Source organism: Dreissena polymorpha, chromosome 10 (assembly GCF_020536995.1).
Source record: "Dreissena polymorpha isolate Duluth1 chromosome 10, UMN_Dpol_1.0, whole genome shotgun sequence".
Lineage (NCBI taxonomy): Eukaryota > Metazoa > Mollusca > Bivalvia > Myida > Dreissenidae > Dreissena > Dreissena polymorpha.
In genome coordinates this window covers 7,915,453-7,934,894 of record NC_068364.1, presented here as the reverse complement: position 1 = coordinate 7,934,894, position 19,442 = coordinate 7,915,453, and the positions used below count along the sequence as shown (strand labels likewise).

General features: G+C 34.4%; 1 protein-coding gene across 1 annotated transcript in view; it reads left to right on the top strand.

Annotated features, from left to right (window-relative positions):
- The window catches only part of LOC127847967 (CUB and sushi domain-containing protein 1-like), a 65,339-nt gene that overhangs the window by 19,430 nt on the left and 26,467 nt on the right, over window positions 1-19,442 (top strand). The window contains exons 15-19 of the mRNA XM_052380219.1: window positions 150-329; window positions 2,547-2,675; window positions 2,959-3,150; window positions 4,600-4,788; window positions 4,994-5,182. Of these exons, the coding sequence (XP_052236179.1) occupies window positions 150-329; window positions 2,547-2,675; window positions 2,959-3,150; window positions 4,600-4,788; window positions 4,994-5,182 (879 nt within the window). The remainder of the gene's footprint in view (window positions 1-149; window positions 330-2,546; window positions 2,676-2,958; window positions 3,151-4,599; window positions 4,789-4,993; window positions 5,183-19,442) is intronic.

The following is a 19,442-nucleotide window of genomic DNA, read 5'->3' as shown; positions in this document are numbered from 1 at the left end:
CTAAAGCAACAAATGAATGGTTAGAGAAATGTTTTTCTGTTTCAATTTTTTTATCCATTTAGAATGCCTCTTAGCTGAGTGTCCACACAATTTTCTGATATATGTGAAAGTTTTAAATGCTTTAGTGCAATAAATATGTCTTTTTTCAGGATTACCGTGTACAAAGCCTGTCGTGGCAAATGGTAACCTCATCGGAACCTTGAACCCAGTATATGGAGATACTTTGAATGCAACATGTAATCCCGGGTTTCGACTGTCCAATAGTGCACCATATCTGATAGTGATGTGTGGAGTCAATCAAACTTTCGATATCATGGCAACTTGTGTAGGTTAGTATAAGACTGTGAAATGCTCTAGTCCTCTGGACATATTTACATGCATTTTCATGGCCATCAGGTCAAATGAAAGTGCATTTATTACACTGAAAACAATTCTGGTTGTTGGGGAAATACTTTTTATGCTCCCCAAAAATGTTTTTAGGGGGGAGCATATAGTCGCCGCTTCGTCTGTCCGCTTTGTCTGTCCTGGCGTGTGTCCGTCCGTCCGTGCACAATTTTTGTCCGGGCTATTTCTCAGCAATACATGACCGGAATTCAATTAAACTTTATGGGAAGCTTCACTACCAAGAGGAGATGTGCATATTATCAGCTGGTTCTGGTCGGATGATTTTTTTACAGAGTTATGGCCCTTTGAAATTTTCCATTAACTGTACATATAGTGCAATTCTTGTTCGGGCTATTTCTCAGCAACTTATGACTGGAATTCAATGAAACTTTATGGGAAGCTTCACTACCAAGAGGAGATGTGCATATTATCAGCCGGTTCCCGTCGGATGATATTTCACAGAGTTATGGCCCTTTGAAATTTTCCATTGTACATATAGTGCAATTTTTGTCCAAGCTATTTTCTCAGCAACTTATAACGGGAATTCAATGAAACTTAATGGGAAGCTTCACTACCAACAGGAGATGTGCATATTATAAGCCGGTCATGGTCAGATGATTTTACACAGAGTTATGGCCCTTTGAAATTTTCTTTAAACTGTACATATAGTGCAATTCTTGTCCGGGCTATTTCTCGCCAACTACTGACTGGAATTCAATGAAGCTTTATGAGAAGCTTTACTACCTTGAGGAGATGCGCATGTTATTTGTGGGTTCTGGTTAGATGATTTATTTAGAGAGTTATGGCCCTTTGAAATTTTTAAGTTGCTAAACCATCCATTGTATTATTTTGTCCAAAGTTATGCCCCTCAAGACGTTTCCTTTTATCTGAATATAGAGTGCAATATTGTGACAAAAAAACTTTGGGGAGCATCACCCGTCTCCGACGGTTTCTTGTTATAATTGGAAAGTCGAAGGAACTAATTGAATATAGAATACGTACATGTTACTTACTGTACTCATGTTCAGAATAAATATAGTTTTTCTCATTACTTCAGAATCCTCACCTGTTATTGCAATTAAAGAAAATCAATGATTTAAAAAACGCAATTAGATCTTTTATGATAAATTTAAATGCTGAAATTTGTGTATAACAGTATTTGTCAATAAGGTATAAACTATTTAAGCATTAGCATCACTTATTGTGATAAATCATAGTATGTCTAGAACCTATTGTTTTGTTGTAATATGTTTCCAAGCCATATTTGTAATTTTAGATCGCTATGTTTCATTAATGCAGATTGATATTGTAATTATAATGTTTCAGGTGTTCATGGTACCTATTGACAGATTTTTTCTTTTTATTAAATGTAATGAAGTGTATACACCAACACAATTATAATACTTATAGTAATGCAAAACGATGGTAAGATGAAGAAAAAACTAAATAAAAAAATGTAGCTTTTATCCTGCATAAAAAACTGGGACCTTTGGCAGCAAACTCCTATTTTAAAATAATGTTCTTTAATACACTTATTGTCAGAATTATTGATTAAAGAATTGCTTAACACTTTATTGTTTGGTTAATATTGTTTGATGGTTATTTATTTATTGAATGATATATTTTATTGTTTTGTTAGTTATAAGTATTCTTTGGCTAATTTTATTGAAATAATCATACATTTGTTTGTCTGTCTTTCCCTCTGTACATGTGTCTGACTTTCTGTCTCAAAATTCCAGTAGCAGCCATTAAGACTTTTAAATCATTTGGAACCAATTTAAACCATTGAAAGATGACGTGTCACTTGTAAAACTCGTCTCCATACCTCAAAGGTTAAGAACACACTAAGATGTCAAAGATTGAATAGGCCTTAAAAATGCTTGTCAAGACTGTAAATTTGTTACGCATCCTGCAATTTTGAAAAAGTTTACCACAAATGACCACCATAAGGAGTCTAGTCTATCACCCGCAAAATGTCAATGTGGCTTGTAGAGGCAGAAAAGGCAAATGTGGCCGCTAAACAGCTAGCTTTTGATATATGTGGAGTTTTGGGACACAGGTAAAATGTGGGGGCATATGTTCCCTATCGACACATGTTATGATTAAATTATGTTCCATTGTGTTAACATTTCATGTAAACACATTTCAATTACGTGTTTCAGATATTAATGAATGCAATAGCGGACTTTCAACATGTCATGTTGATACAACAACCTGTGAGAACACTGAAGGGAACTTTACATGTAGGTGTAGGGCTGGATTCAATGCCAATAATGGGACAGCTTGCACTGGTGAGTGGACAATGTTTGCATTGGTCTAATCATGCTAGTGTCCTTGTGATTCGGTCCTCACAAATATAAATAATAAATATAAAGTGTAAGTTAACAATAAATGTTCCAAGCACTTTTTATGCGCCAACTTGGATTGAATAATGTTATACTTGCTTTGTTCTTTAAAATACAAATGTGTATATTAATAAACTATGTGAGAGTGTGTGCTCTGTTAAAGTATGTACAAATAATATATTTATCATTTCGCTTTAAGTGCACATATTCTGTGCTTTAATAATTTTAGACATCCTTGAGTGCGACAACAACAACGGTGGATGTAGTCACACCTGCAATGAACAGCAACCCAATTACAAATGCAGCTGTCCAGAAGGGTTTGTTCTGTTCATGCAAGGTGGAAACGAGGGGTTCACCGCTCGACCGTCAGAGACTGGGAACATGCCTGGAGATGTGTACCTAATAGGACACACATGCGTCCGTATGTTGTTAATCAAATTTATCACTGAATGAAAATTTTTTTTATTTGTTTGCTGTACCATTATTCAGCAATGTGCCTTCATGTAATTATGAAGCCTTTCATCATGTAGTTCCATCAAACTATTTTTGCCATATGTGAACATGGTAATTTGGCATTTGATTATATCAATGATGTACAAAGTGATGTTCTATCTTGTAAACTTAACCCTTAGTTATGGACTACCGCTTCTTGTGTTGCAAGACACTAGTATTAACAAACAGAGTGGTTTTTGTTGAAGTCATTGTTAATTATTTACATACATTATTTGTACAGATTGCATTTAAGTAAAGGGGTTTAATGTAAATGGTGTTACATGTCCTCTCTAAACATTTATTATGCCCCCAATTGTATAGGTATGGGGACTTAAACATTTGCCCTATATTGTCTGCCCATCCTTCAAACTTGTATTTATGTCTGTCAGTCTGTCTGTCTGAATTCATATCAACCAGCATGTGAACAAACGCACCTCTATATTTTTGTTAACTGGATACATTAAAAAAAGAATGTAGTTATAGCCCCTATAGTATAAATGGATGATCCCTGAAACTTATAGAACATGTTGATCAGCAAGTGAACTTGCACAACTCCATCTTTTAGTGAGGATGTGACCAATGTTTGACTTAGAGTTTTGTAAGCACCCCTCTCAGCCACCCATTGATTTACCCACTGATCCGACCACACATTAACTTACGTTGTTCCAATAACATGTCTCGTCCATAAACAGGCTTATAAAAATTACTTTTTTACTTTTGTCATTCATAACACAAATAGTATTGCTACTACAGATCTGAAACTTTACAAACATATTAATCAGCATGTGAAATTGTTTAACTCCAAATGTTGGTTTATTTTTGAAAGGTCTATTTGATATATTTGATATGGCATAATTTATAAAAAAACAAACCTGTAATTTTTAAAACCTGTATTATGCTTATTTAAAAAAAATGTTGAAGGGTTGAAGCGCTGCAAGATTGTTGAAACTTTATACACAAAGAAATTAACTAGTATGTGAAATTTGACGCCTCTTAAGATGGCATTTAGCCCATTTATGTCCATTTTAAACCAAAGATTACTTTTGTTAACTTGTGTTGCCTGTTACTCAAAAAGTGGTGCTGCTAGAAGGCTAAAATTGTGTTAACAAAGTCATCAACATGTAAATTTGCGCACATCCAAAGGTTGGGTCTTTTTTTTTGCATAAGTTAAGTTTTCAGATTAAAGTGAAATGTGGGGTACCTGTGTCCCACAAACACGTTTCTAGTTATTATATCTAAACATTTATTTGTGTTTTTTTTGTAAAGCTTGTTGTGCTTTTTCATTAATAAACTTAAAAAATGGCAACACTTGACATATTTTTGTTATTGTATTTGCAATAATAACATGCAATCTATTAAGAATAAATGTCTGTTTCAGCTAAACAGTGTCCATCATTACCTCCTCTGGCCAATGGTCAGTATCTGACCAAGGATACAGTATTCCACTATAATGACTCTGTGGAGGTTCACTGTAATGACGGATATTTTCTGACGGGTAGAAGTAGCACTGATGCCACTATTGAGTGTCAGGATAATGGGAGGTGGAATGAAACTCTCACGTGTCAAGGTATGGAGTCTTCAACAGTTACCACATCATAAAGAATCATCATACCATACAAGAAATCATGTTTGCGCTTCAGATGTATTGCATGACTGTAAGCTATGCTTTATATATCTGTTTATATGTAATCTAAACATTCAAATTTTTTTTATCATGCTCTCATTAAGCAAAAAGAATGTCAATAAATGCACTGTATCACTTCTGGTTTCAGCACGCTCTTGTAATATGCCCGTGCCTCCTAGCAATGGCGTCTTTAATGTAAATAGCGTGAGCTTCATGCAGACTGTGACCTTGACCTGTAACCTCACAGAGACCAAACAAGTCTCCAAGTCAGCGGTGTGTGTGTACATCAGCAAGGCAGAGGGCATGAGACTGGCCGGGGACAATCTGACATGTCCAGGTAATCTGCAACCCTGCAATGGTTGAAGCACAACTTTCCTTTTTTTATATAGTATGTGCATCGTGTGTGTTCCTGTTTCTATCAATACCAATTGTGGCTTGAGAAAACAATTAATTGCTTACACATTTATGAAACTTCATTCAAGTAGCTTTAAGGCCAAATGGTATTCAAGATTGAAAGCTACTAACATTTGGCTCTAATTTGACATGCTTTACGTGCCACAGAGATTGATTGTGGATCCCCCAATGCAGTCCTCCCCAATGGAGCAGATATCACTGAACCGAATACAACCACCTATCTGTCCCCCATCTCAACATTTGTGTTCGCATGTAAGGCAGGAGCAGCTGTAAAAGGAGTGTCAGAGAGCAATGACACAAATGTTAAGTGCAAGACAAATGGGAGATGGAGTCTGGGTACCCTTAGCTGTTTAGGTGAGTAGCCCAATGGATTAGTAACTTGGGACATGCTGAATGCCTTCAGCATTTAATTTGACACAAACTAATTTTAAAATTGGACTGAATTAGTGTGTTACATAATGTGTATTAAATAGACATTAATTCAAAACAGCAACTGTTCAAGTATATATACTATATTATAATACCTCACTTTTATTCACAATGCTAAACTCCCATAGGCCATCGTGACGTAGAAATAATGTCAGACCCAGCGGAAATAAATTTACTGTCCAAAATATACTGTATCCCGCTGCCTTAGCCACGTGCGGAATGTTCGTAACTTATACTGTCCCATTCGCGCATGCGCAGTACGCAGTTTTGCCTTTCCGTTGTATTTGGATAATTCAAAGACCTATAGATAACATCTATAGGTCTTTGGATAATTAAAATATCGATTGCAGCTGAAACTGTGCTGTAAAATAGATTAATGCCATTATTTAAGCTTTGACAGGAGTCATAAAAAATTCAATTTAGTATAAACGACACGCTTACCTCAATGGCAACTTTAATTCAATGCAAATAACAATAAAATTACAACGATATACACTTCCAATGTCTGTTCTTAAGGTGTTATGCATGACAAACACTCAATCCGAAATACGTTTTGGATTCGTTCGATGCTTTAAACAAATATTTTTCTGTTAAAAAACTACCACGTCTATATTGTTGTCCCCAAATGTTACGTCACCGAAATGACGTCACACGAGAACGTCATTAATTGCGTAATCAAGTGATGAAAATAAAATACGGAAAGCTGGTTTGGTAATATATTTTTTTAAAGAAATAATTGAGGACTAAGAAAATTGATTGGATAAATCAATTACTAGGTCTGTGCCAAATAAAGCGAAGTTCATTTTGCTCGGCTCGAAAATCTGAACCATTCAACATATTAATGGCTGTTTATGGCTGAAATTAAATACATTTATTGAATATTTAAATTGTTCATGGTTCATATAAATTGTTCATGTTTGAATAGTTTGTTCGGTATAATAAAATAAATATTACGTGTCCGACAGGGTGACAGTAAATTTGTCAACTTTCGGAAAAATACTGTCAACCCTGGCTTCGCCTCGGTTGACAGTATTTCCTCAAGTTGACAAGTTTACTGTAAAATTGCCGTCCAGTAGGTCCTATAATCATTCAGTCTCTGCCGGCCCAGACTGATCATTTCAGATTTTCCGGACCAAAAACGAAAAATGTTGAAGAAAGACAAAAATTAGATTTAAAGAAAAATAAAATTATATTTTGATAATATACTAGATAATATCGATATGAATAAATTTTGCTTACATATAATGAAACTTAATGAGCTCCACTAAATTCATTCCATTAATAGCAATTCAATAATTTAATTATATATTTGTTTATGTGTTTGTTTATTTGATAAATGTTACTTAAAATGACATTTGTTTAATTCCTGCTTGCTAACAAAGTAATCAAATATAACAGGAACCAAAACACGCACATAGAAATGATGTAGTGTGTTATTCGCTTAATCGGAAAAATGCAGAGGACTGTCGGTATTTCGGAACGACTGCTTAAGTATCTAAACAGTCAATATAGTTTAATGTGATCCAGCGAAAGCTTCTGCTGTAAAAGTAATTTTTTGAATGTTACTGACATTGTTATACACATGTTTAAATATTATTATTTCATTTTCCTCTTGCTTTCCAGCTGGTATGTGCTTTAAAGAGCAGCTGTTTTCTGACGACAACTCAGTGCGAAGCTGCCTCTCTAATGCAACAGGTTCACTTGTATGTACCTCCACCTGTAATAGTAACTATGTGTACGGAGATGGTGCCACGGTAAAAACATTCACATGTTCAGGGGGAAACGAATGGGACTATAATTTTGTGGATCCTGCAAATAGGTTTTGCTTGCGTAAGTGAATTCGCGTCACCTTGTTTTCCTTTTTTTAAAGTAGGATTTGAGTTACTTCAAAAATGAATGTTTTTTTAGATACATACATTTTTAAACAATATAATAATTTTTATGTAGGACTTATTAATATTGTCTTGAAAATTAATTGGCTTTCACTGTTTAAAAGGTGTGATTTTATTTTCCATTTACAGTACTGACATTTTTAGCTCGACTATTATATATGAAATATATATAGTGGAGCTATCCTACTCACGTCGGCGTCGGCGTAAGCGTGTCTGTGAGCGTGCAAATGTTAAAGTTTGCGTACCACCCCAAATATTTCCTATGTCCCTTGACATATTGCTTTGATATTGTGCATACTTCTTTACCAACATAACCCCAACCTATAAACAAGAGCAAAAAACTGTATCAAGCATTTTGTAAGAACTATGGCCCTTTTTCCACTTAGAATATGCATATTATTGATTGCTCTATGTTAAAGTTTACGTACCACCTCAAATATTTTCAATGTCCCTTGACATATTGCTTTTATATTTTGCATACTTCTTAACCAACATGACCCCAATCTATAAACAAGAGCAGACAACTGTATCAAGCATTTTGTAAGAATTATGGCCCTTTTTTTACTTAGATTTTCTATGTTAAAGTTTGCGTACCACCTCAAGTATTTTCCATGTCCCTCGACATATTTCTTTTATATTTTTTATACTTGTTTACCAACATGACCCCAACCTATAAACAAGAGCAGACAACTGTCTCAAGCATTTTTTAGGAATTATGGCCCTTTTTTGACTTTGTAACTTTGAATATTTTGGTAAATTTTATGTTTAGATCCACTTTATTACTTAAGTATTAAGGCTATTGCTTTCAAACTTCAAATATTTTCTTACTATCATGATGTTACTGTACCTGGCAAGTTGAATTTGACCTTGACCTTTGAATGACCTTGACTCTCAAGGTCAAATAAATAAATTTTGCTTAAATTGCCATTACTTCTTTATTTAAGATCAGATTTGATTCATACTTTGACAAAACAACAATTACCTGACATACCACAATGGACTCCTACGAAACTATCCCCCACGCCCCACCCCAGAATCCCCCCCCCGAAAAAAAAAATTAAATAAATAAAATCTTTTTTGAAAGATCATTATCAAATGACCACACACCCACAGTATACCCCCCTCTCCATAATGGCTTACGTTATACTGTTAAGCACTCGAATAGTCAAGCGCGCTGTCCTCTGACAGCTCTTGTTATCCCCTACCGGTTTCACAGGAGGGGACTTATGGTTTGCGCTCTGTCTGTCTGTCTGTCTGTCTGTCTGTCTGTCTGTCTGTCTGTCTGTGGATGGATGGATAGATGGTAATATGGGCATTATGCACGTCATTTCATTTTGTTCCTACATCAAAAATTGTGGTTGCTATGGCAACCAAAAAAAAATAATTCTGAAAATGGTGGAATTTCTGACAAATTTTGGACCCGGTAGGGGACCATATTGCTTGACAATAGCCTTGTTATATATGATTCAACTTATGTGGGCTGTATGAATAGTTTTTTCGGCCAAATCTCATTGAACATAAATAAATATAGATGAAATCTATGAGATCTCCTAGATTTTTTATGCCCCCGGATCGAATGATCAGGGGTATATTGTTTTTGGTCTGTCTGTCTTTCTGTCTGTCATTCCGTCATTCTGTTCCAAAACTTTAACCTTATATTAAAGTTTTGCAATAACTTTTGAAATATTGAATATAGCAACTTGATATTTGGCATGCATTTGTATCTCATGGAGCTGCACATTTTGAGTGGCGAAAGGTCCAGGTCATCCTTCAAGGTCAAAGGTCAACAAAAAAAGCGGCGCGTAAGGGGGCATTATGTTTCTGACAAACACATCTCTTGTTTGATTTTTTTTTAAAGAACTTCAAATTTCAATATTCAAGAAAATACCTTAATTATCACAATTTTATTAATTGCCCTCCTGTAAACTGATTCAGAATGATACTTTGTATTAGAGTATCATGTTGTTGATTTATTTCCCATATGGTATTGACAAGAATGAGATTATTTTTTACATACATAGAAACACTTTACTAGTATATTCATGAACAAATTCATCATATGGATAATGTCTTTTTCTAAAACTTGTTTTAAATAAAGTTTATATGCAATTATACATGAGTAGTTCTTTTTAAGTTAGGGAGGTTTTACTCCAGTTTACAAATGTTTATGATCATACCTTGATTGGTTATGCTCAACACATTGTTAGGAGATGTTTTGTTCTGCTGTTTCTAATTGATGAATGAATGTTGCTCTTTAAAGCAAGTGAATACACATACATCAGAATATGTTACAAAATGCTAATAGATGTATCTAGAAATGCTTGCTGGGCTCATATCATTAAGATGCAATGTAGAGTAATTGTATAGTTATAGATCATGTATAGACCATATATAGTCCATGTTTAGACCATATATAGTCCATGTATAGACCATGTATTATTTACTTTTTACCAGCCATTCAAAGCTCGGATGACACCATCACCACATCCGTTGTTTATGACTATTCCACTAACAACTATAACTGCACAGCACAGTTTGCAAGTAAAGTGGCTCCTACGTTGTCAACATTTGGTACACGCTTGTCAACGTCATGTGATGGTCTGTCTTGGACCGTGGAACATACAAACACTACACTTGTAACTTCTAGTCAGGTAATGCAAATGAATTATTAATTGTTGTAAAATAACTTTAAAAGGAAAAAAATACATTTACATTAGTTAATTAAACTACCTTTATATATCCTTGATATTGGGTTATAATAGCCACAATAGAAAATAAAGGGTTATAGACAGGAATTGCTATGGACATCTGTCAGTTTGTCCGTCTGTTTGCCTGTCTTTGGCTCGACTTAAATTGTCCTGGGTAGTTCTCTGAAAATTTTATACTAAAAACATTAAACTTTGCCTAGATCATTCCATATATGAAGATGTCCATGTGCAATGTGTATTATTCAATGTTTGAACCTACAAAAGTTATGCCCCCTTTTCAACTTAGAATTTCTATAACATTATTATATTATTGATACTACAGACTTTACGAGCAAAAATGTACATATCTGAAACTACAAAATTCAGATGAGGTTTGGTTGCTGTGTAACATTGTACATTGTCCTTCTAATTAGTTTCATCAAATCATGTCCTTGGGGTCATCGTAGTCCCAGTATTATGGCCACCAGGGTGTCAGATATTTCACCAGTATAAAGAATCGTATTGAAAACTATCATTTACTCAAAAACCACAAGGCCCATAGTTTAAATATTTGGCTTGTTACACTTTTTGTGGGGCTTTACAAACTGAGTTCAAATGATGCTGCTTGGTCAGAATTGACAACGCCTGAGGGTCCAATTTTTCTTTGTAACAACTTGCTAATTATTACTACATACAGAATACCATTAGGGCCATCGTGGTTACACATTAAAATCTAGAGGACGACAATGCGATAGTGCGATAGTACGATGGAGACAATGCAATAGTACGATGGCGACAAGTCGATAATGCGATAGTACGATGGCGACAATGCGATAGTAATTGCACTGTCGTTATCGTAATATCGCATTGTCGCCTTCGTACTATCGCACTGTTGCCATTGTATTGTCAAATTGTCGTCATCGTACTGTCCCATTGTCGAATTGTCGTCATCGAACTATTGCACTGTCACCATCGTATTGTCGCACTGTCGTCATTGTATTATCGCACTAACGCATTATCGCCTTATCGCCATCGCACATTGTTGACTATCGCCTTCTGGTACACAAACTATTATTATTGCAAAAACAAAATAGATGACTTTATAAAGATGTACTTTGAAAGAGGTTACAGTTAAAATGAAATCAAATTCTTATTAAGTTATTGAAAGGGTATTGATTTAAGGTATGCCGAACTGTAAAGTATTTTTAAAAGTGGCTCCATCTAGGAAAAAATACGATGTGCGCTGGTGTACTGGAAGGCGATAGAAAACAACGCGACAGTACAATGACGACAATGCGTCAGTGCGACAATACGATGGCAACAGTGCCATAGTACGGTGGCGACAATGCGATAATACGATGATGACAGTACAATTACACGAAAGGCCACAATTCGATGATACCATGGCGACAGTACGATATGACTATTGAATTGTCACCATCCTACTATCGCATTTTTGCCATTGTAATATCACATTGTCGTCCTTGTACTATCGCACTGTCGCCTTCGTATTGTCGCATTGTGGTCATAGTACTGTCGCGTTGTCCCATTGTCTCCATCGTACTATCGCATTGTCGCCATCGTACTATCGATTTGTCGCCATCGTAATATCGCATTGTCGCCATTGTACTATCACATTGTCGCTCTTTGGATTTTAATGTGTAATTTTAATGATGGCCCTAACGGTATTCAGTAACTACGTGAGACGTTGTGTACATTTATCAGTACCGTGACAAGTTTTGGTTTAAATAAGAAATTGCATTTGCAGATGCATTTAATCTTACATACTTTACGTGAAGCAATTTCATTTATACCTGTATAAGCCATAGTGACAAGATGAAATAACAGCTGCACATACTTTATGTTCAGCTGTTATACAATTTATTTCACAAGGGCTATTACAAGTTTAAATGGCATTGCTCAAATTAGCAAGCACATTTATTACCAATGCATTGCATTTACCATACTGAAACATTCAAAATACAATTAAATTCTAATAAAGAGTAATCCTGGTGTATAAAGTATCAATGTATTTTCCTCCACCAAAGGCGGAGAGATATTTTTTGGCGTTATACATCCGTCTGTACGTCAGTCTCACCGTCTCTCCGTGTGTCAGTGCAACGGTCTGTCAGACACTTTTGTGGACTATATCTCAGAAACTACCATTGTTTTAAATGTCAACATAAAACTTTATAAGTGTATAGATATCAATGAGGAGAAGTGTGATGCACACAAACTTGACGCAACCCTTTCTAAATAAGAGTTATTGCCTTTTTTTGTATGATGTAACTTTTCAAATACTATACACAATTTCAACATGAAATTTAATGTGTGTAAAGATATCAGTGAGAAGACGTACCATGCACAAGAACCATTACCCTACACTTTCTTTAATAAGGGTTGTTGCCCTTTGTTGTTTTTGTATGATGTTACTACAAATACATGTATTTAAGAAAAGGCACAACCCTTTAAATAACCTTTTATTTTTATTTCCCTCTTGATTATAGTGGGGGACATATTGTTTTTGCTCTGTCTGTTGGTTGGTTGGTTGGTTTGTGTGTTTGTTTGCTCCAACTTTAACATTTTGCCATAACTTTTGCAATATTGAAGATAGCAACTTTATATTTGGCATGGGGCTGCACATTTTGAGTGGTGAAAGGTCAAGGTCATCCTTCAAGGTCAAAGGTCAAATATATAGCTTCAAAGCGGCGCAGAAGGGGACGTAGTGTTTCTGATAAACACATATCTTGTTTAATCTGCAACCATCAAAAAACAACATGTGTTTGGCCAAGGATATCAATTCAACAAATTGGCTGGTTATTTATAGTTCGGTGCCACCTACCTTCTAAAACTGCAAGTGCCTAGCTCGGATACCACCAAGAAGAATAAATGCCTCCAGTCTATCAGAACTACGCCAGGGCTGTTTAATTTGACTAATTCTGAAGTGATCTGTGACGCATCAAGAATCGGAACTGTCTCTGTTAACACGGTCACAGCTGGAGCAATTGTTGTGAACTGTAGAAACAGCAGTCATTACAAGGTCTTTACTGCAGATGTGTGTGGTAAGTGGTTATACTTTAAAGGGACCGTCAACCACAAATGATTAAAAAAGAAAAGTTCTTAAATACTTTTTTTTTTACAATTATTAGTTTATATTGATTAAATATCACGACTGGTATATTACATTACTTGAAAACAGTTCATATATTCAGAATACTCGGTAATAAAATGTCGTGATGTGAAATCAATGTACATCGCGAAAATAGGTGTCATAATGATATACACACTTTAAATAATGGAAGTAGATTTATTATTTTATATATAAAATATATACAATTCACTAGGCATGCATAATTTGCATTCCTGGGTTTACCACATGACAATGATGATCAATCTACTTGCGTTATTTATAGTAAACTGGTAGTTACCAGTAAAATTTATTACCGAATATACTGAAAATATGAAAACTTTTTTCAAGTAATATACCAGTCGTGATATTTTAATCAATATAAACTAATAATTGTAAAAAATACGGTTTATTAGAACTTTTCTTTTTTCGTCATTCGTGGTTGACGGTCCCTTAAACACTTTCTATTCTATTTTATGCTAAAATAAACAAAAATGCTACCAAGGTCATGCAGTGTTAATTTGTACTCTTTTGGTTCTGATATAAACATATGTACCTGTAATATTGTTATGAGGTGTTATAAAGATAATTAGGTGGGTAGAGAATCTGTTGATTGAAGTATGATTTTGATAATAATATTGCTGCTTTGCCCTAATTGGTTGATTGGTTTGTGTGTGGGTCCGCCAGTCCAGATTTTATGTCCTCTCTATATAACTTGAATATTCCTAAAAATGATTTAAATATATCTTTAAGTAAGAAAGCCACATTATCAGATGAATTGTACACTTGTATTCCTCTTCATTGAAAGGTCATAGTCACCATTTAAAGTCAAATATTTTCAACTTTAACTTTGGTTGTGTAAATTTTAATAACTAGGATCAATTCAACATTATTAACATTATTATATAAGGGCAATATCACAATTCAAGTTCAAAAGTTATGAATTTTCTCTTATTATTAAGAAAGCATGTAATGATAAAAGTTTGTGTTGTTCATTGTTTATTGAACATTGTTTTTCCACTGCCCTATGGCCACCAAATATATACTTCATTGACATATGTCACATATTCTTTGTAATAAACATACATTTTTCATTTAATGAATAGTGGAATTTCAAACGATAAATCGCTCAGTATTTGAAGTGTTACTATAAAAAGTAACACATAGCTGGCACAATGCCTGATCTACTGATCTGATGTGAGTCAGTTGGAAAGTGCCATATATCTAAGTTCTGGGCTGAAAATCCATGCCTTGAATATTTGCTCACAGAATGGTCAATGTAATGGCCACAGTATGGTCACTGTAATGCTCACAGTATGGTCAATGTAATGGTCAATGTAATGCTCACAAAATGGTCAATGTAATGCTTACAGTATGGCTAATGTAATGCTTACAGTATGGTCAATGTAATGCTCACAGTATGGCCAATGTAATGCTTACAGTATGGTCAATGTAATGCTTACAGTATGGCCAATTTTATGCTCACAGTATGGTCAATAAAATGCTTACAGTATGGTCAATGTAAGGCTTACAGTATGGTCAATGAAGCAACTAAGCACTATATTTGGTTTCTATTTTAGGAATGAATTGTTGTGAACTGACCTGTAATGAATTTCATGTAATTTCACCTCATGTTGTAAATGAATGTAACTTCTTCAAGATTGGGGTTCAATTCCTGTGGCATTTTTTAAAAATAATTCAACGTTTATTTTCTGCTATTATAAACTTATAATGTTATGATAAAGTTATGATGTAAAGAATTGTTCTTGTTGTACGTAGGCATCATGGATAATTTATTTTTAATTTAATTCCAAAGTTTTGGTGAGTTATTTCTTCCTGATCTGTGAAGCTACCGTGTAAGCATATTGTTCATCTCAACATGAGTTGATAATGAACTGTCCGTCATTTAAATATACTTTTACAATATGTCTTCACAATTCTATCAAATCTGGTTACCAGTTATTCTGAATATCATTGCTAAGGTCAGCAATATGAGCACTATTATAAATGATAAATGTCAACTATTTCGGGCCCATTTTTTTTCAATACTACATGTAAGTGGTACATGTAAGCAGTTTATGATTGTTGTATAATTTTTTTTATAAGATAAGATATAATTTTATACAAGAACTAACATCCTGCTGACTTGTGATGGCATTTTCATGTGTGGCAAAAGCGGTTTGCTGTGCAAATGAAGCTGGAACTGAAAATTTGCGCTGTGAAAATAAAATATTTTCTTTTTTTTAATCAAGATACATTGTATGAAATTTTCTTCTGTTTTTACATGCCCGTTCAAACGGGACATATTATAAGATCACCCGAGGGGGTGTCAGCAGTATCCGCTCTCAAATTCAAATAGTTTTCATCCGATCTTCACCAAACTTGGTCAGAAATTGCATCTAGAAAATATCTAGGTCAACTTCAAATATGGGTCATGCTGGGTCAAAAACTAGGTCACAGGGTCACTCAGTGCATTTCAAGGATTTACCATGGTGTCCGCTCTCTAATTGAAGTAGTTTTCATCCAATCTTCTCCAAACATAATCAGAAGTTGTATCTTGACAATATCTAGGTCAAGATAAAATATGGGTATTGCTGGGTAAAAAGCAAGGTCACGTGGTCACTTAGTGCATTTCAAGGATTTTGCATGGTGTCTGCTTTCTAATTGAAGTAGTTTTCATCCAATCCTCACCAAACTTGGTCAGAAGTTGTATCTAGACAATATCTAGGTCAAGTTTTAACCCTCCTTTCATTGAAAAATATCTAATACATTAAAAAATACAGGACTTGTGTCAATTTTTTTTTTAGTGAAGACCAAAAGCATGAGCCTGGGCTTGTGTTTTTTTATTTTTATGCAAAGATAATAAATTTGTCTGTATACAATATTAATTATTCTTTTATTGTATTCATTGTATAATTTGCTAGAAAATTTATTTTATTTTGAAATAAAAAAGAAAAGAAAATGGCAGATTTCTGCAAGAAAAACATGATAAACATCAAAAGACATAATGATAAAAAACAAAATTGCATCATAGGCCTGTGAGTTAAGTTAATTTGATGATTTCTCTTGATTTTGATGATAGGATGTGTCTCAGCTGAAAGTGATCATTCATTAGTTTTTGTTTTTTATTTCACAGTGACTTGTGGTCAGGGATACTACTTTAGTTTAGCAATGGGAGAATGTGCAAAATGCCCAGTTGGTCAGTACCAGGACTCCACTGGACAGAACCAGTGTAAACAGTGTCAAGCTGGAACCTCTCCTAATTCTGACCAGACGCAGTGTCAGAGTGAGTAGCTTAATCTCATAGATCACAATCAATTCAGAATGTGTTAATTAAGCATGGTAAGGACATTGTTTGTTGATGTCACACCTGCAATTAAAATAAAATTGAACCTTAAGTGGATTATTTCTTAAAACAAACTTTTAAAAAAGTATTAAAACTTTGTGTAAGCTCACCTGAGAATAACGTGTTCATAGGGTGCTCTTGTAATTGCTTTGTATTGTTGCTTGTTATGCGAAGTGTGTCGTCAACAATGACCTTGTTAATACTCTAGAGGCCACATTTATTTCTAATCTTTGTGAAACATGGTTAGAATATTTATCCCAATGATATATTGGCTGAGATCAAAAGTGGCTCATGTGAGGTCAAAAACTAGGTCACTTTGAAAAGTTAAAGAAAAAGCTTGTTATACCCCTAAAAACGAAGTTAAGGAGGGTATATAGGAGTGAGCTTGTCTGTCTGTCTGTCGGTCGGTCAGTCTGTATTAATAGTAGAGGCTGTGGAAGGGTATACCCGGACAAAATTGGAACAGATTTGAAACTTATATTTTCTGAAAGGTTATTGCATGTAGATTCTGAAATCACAAAGTTCCCCAAAATTCCCATCCGGGAAATCTCATAATCCAAGATGGCGTCTATTTTGATAATATGAGCACTTGTACGATTATTTCTTTAAAATTATCACTCTTTTTGTGCCTAAATCTTTTGAAATAAGGATATAATAGCAAACTGATACAAATCGCTTGTTTTCATAGTAAAATAACCAATATGGCGTCCAAAAGGTGTCCAAAATGACGTCTATTTACCTAAACAAGGCTTTTTTCTAAGTTATTTAAACAATTTACTATATTTTTGTGGAAATTGTTGCCTACATTCACGTAATGTCACAACAATGACATGTTTGCACTTATCGTTTGTTTTATCAACTTGAACACCCAATATGGCGTCCAAAATGGCGTCCAACATGTCTACAATGTGCCTTCAAATGACCTTTTCTTAAATTATATAATAATTTTCACTCCATTTTGAAGTGGAAATATTCATTACAATATACATAATGTCAAAATTCAAGTTTCAACTTTAATATTTCTGACTGATTTCAGGTATGTACAACGTTTCAGGTATTATAGAAGTGGGTGGGGTACCGTTATGTTATATGACATACAATTAAACAATCGTTTATTGCTTGACATTTATCGTTTTATATAAATTTCAATTTCATTTTAATTGAAAATACACATACTTATACTTCTATCATAAAGAGTCAAGATATAAACAACATCAGTCTATCATAAATCATTACCCTTTAAAACATATCATACAATAAAGTATACTTTCTAAGCACATACTCCTTTAGAGTTTCAAAAATAATAATGTTCAATTTCACCATTTGAATTAGTCTATATATATTTGAAAAAAGAAAATACTTATTACATTAATTCGTTATAAATGAAGATGATTACAAAATGTCAAAACCATAGAACCCTTATTTTAAGGGTACGTCTCTTTTCCATTGTCTGCAACGTTTTATTTCCAACGTCTGCAAAAAGGAGGTGAAACACCAAATTACGCATCAATTTTGTTTTATTCAGCAAAACGGTTCAACGCTAAATAGTTTGTGCATGATGTTCAAAGGATTTAATTTAAAGTATCAAGCAACTACGTTTGTTCGTGATATATACGACAACGACGGACTAATACATTTAAAACAATTTGTCATTTTTTTTAGTTGTTTCCTACTAGGAGTCTAGCCACGGCGTGAGAAATTATTCGAATTGCATTCGTTAGTACACCGTTGGTACACCTCATCTTTCACCACTGACGATTATAATAAAATCGCATTATTGTTCTTGACTATAAATAGTCTATAGTCTTTATTAGAAGTCGAATATGGCAACAGTAAATACCACTAAAGATCGCAACAAGGTTCGTTACTGAAAGTCGCATATGGCCACAGTAAATGACTCTTAAAATGACACCATCGTTTATTACTGCAGGTCGACTATGGTCACAGTAAATTACTCTTAAGATGACATCATCGTTACTGACTGCAAGTCGACTACGGCATCAGTAAATTGCTATTAAAATGACTTCATTGTTCATAACTGCAAGTCCACTATGGCCACAGTAAATGAGTCTAAAATTGACACAATCGGTCATTACTGCCAGTCGACTATGGCCACAGCAAATGACTCTTAAAATGACACCATCGTTCATTACTGCAAGTCGACTATGGTCAAAGTAAATGGCTCTTAAAATGACACCATTGTTCAATAATGCAATCCAAATATGGCCACAGTAAATGACTTTTAAAATGACACCATCGATTATTACGGCAAGTCGACTATGGTCACAGTAAATGACTATTATAATGGCACAATTGATCAGTACTGCAGATCGACTATGGCCGCAGTAAATGGCTCTTAAAATGACACTATCGTTAATAAAAGGAAAGTCGACTATGGCCACAGAAAATGACACTTATAATGACACAATTGTTCATTACTGCAAATCGACTATGGCCAAAGTACATGACTCTTAAAATGACACCATAGTTAATAACTGCAAGTCGACTATGGCCACATTTTATTGCTCTTTAAATGACACCATTGTCTATTTCTGCAAGTTGACTATGGCCACAGTAAATGATTCTTAAAATGACACCATCGTCCATAACTGCTAGTCGACTATGGCAACAGTAAATGAATCTAAAAATGACACCATCGTTCATTAATGCAAATCGACTATTGCCGCAGTTAATGGCTCTTA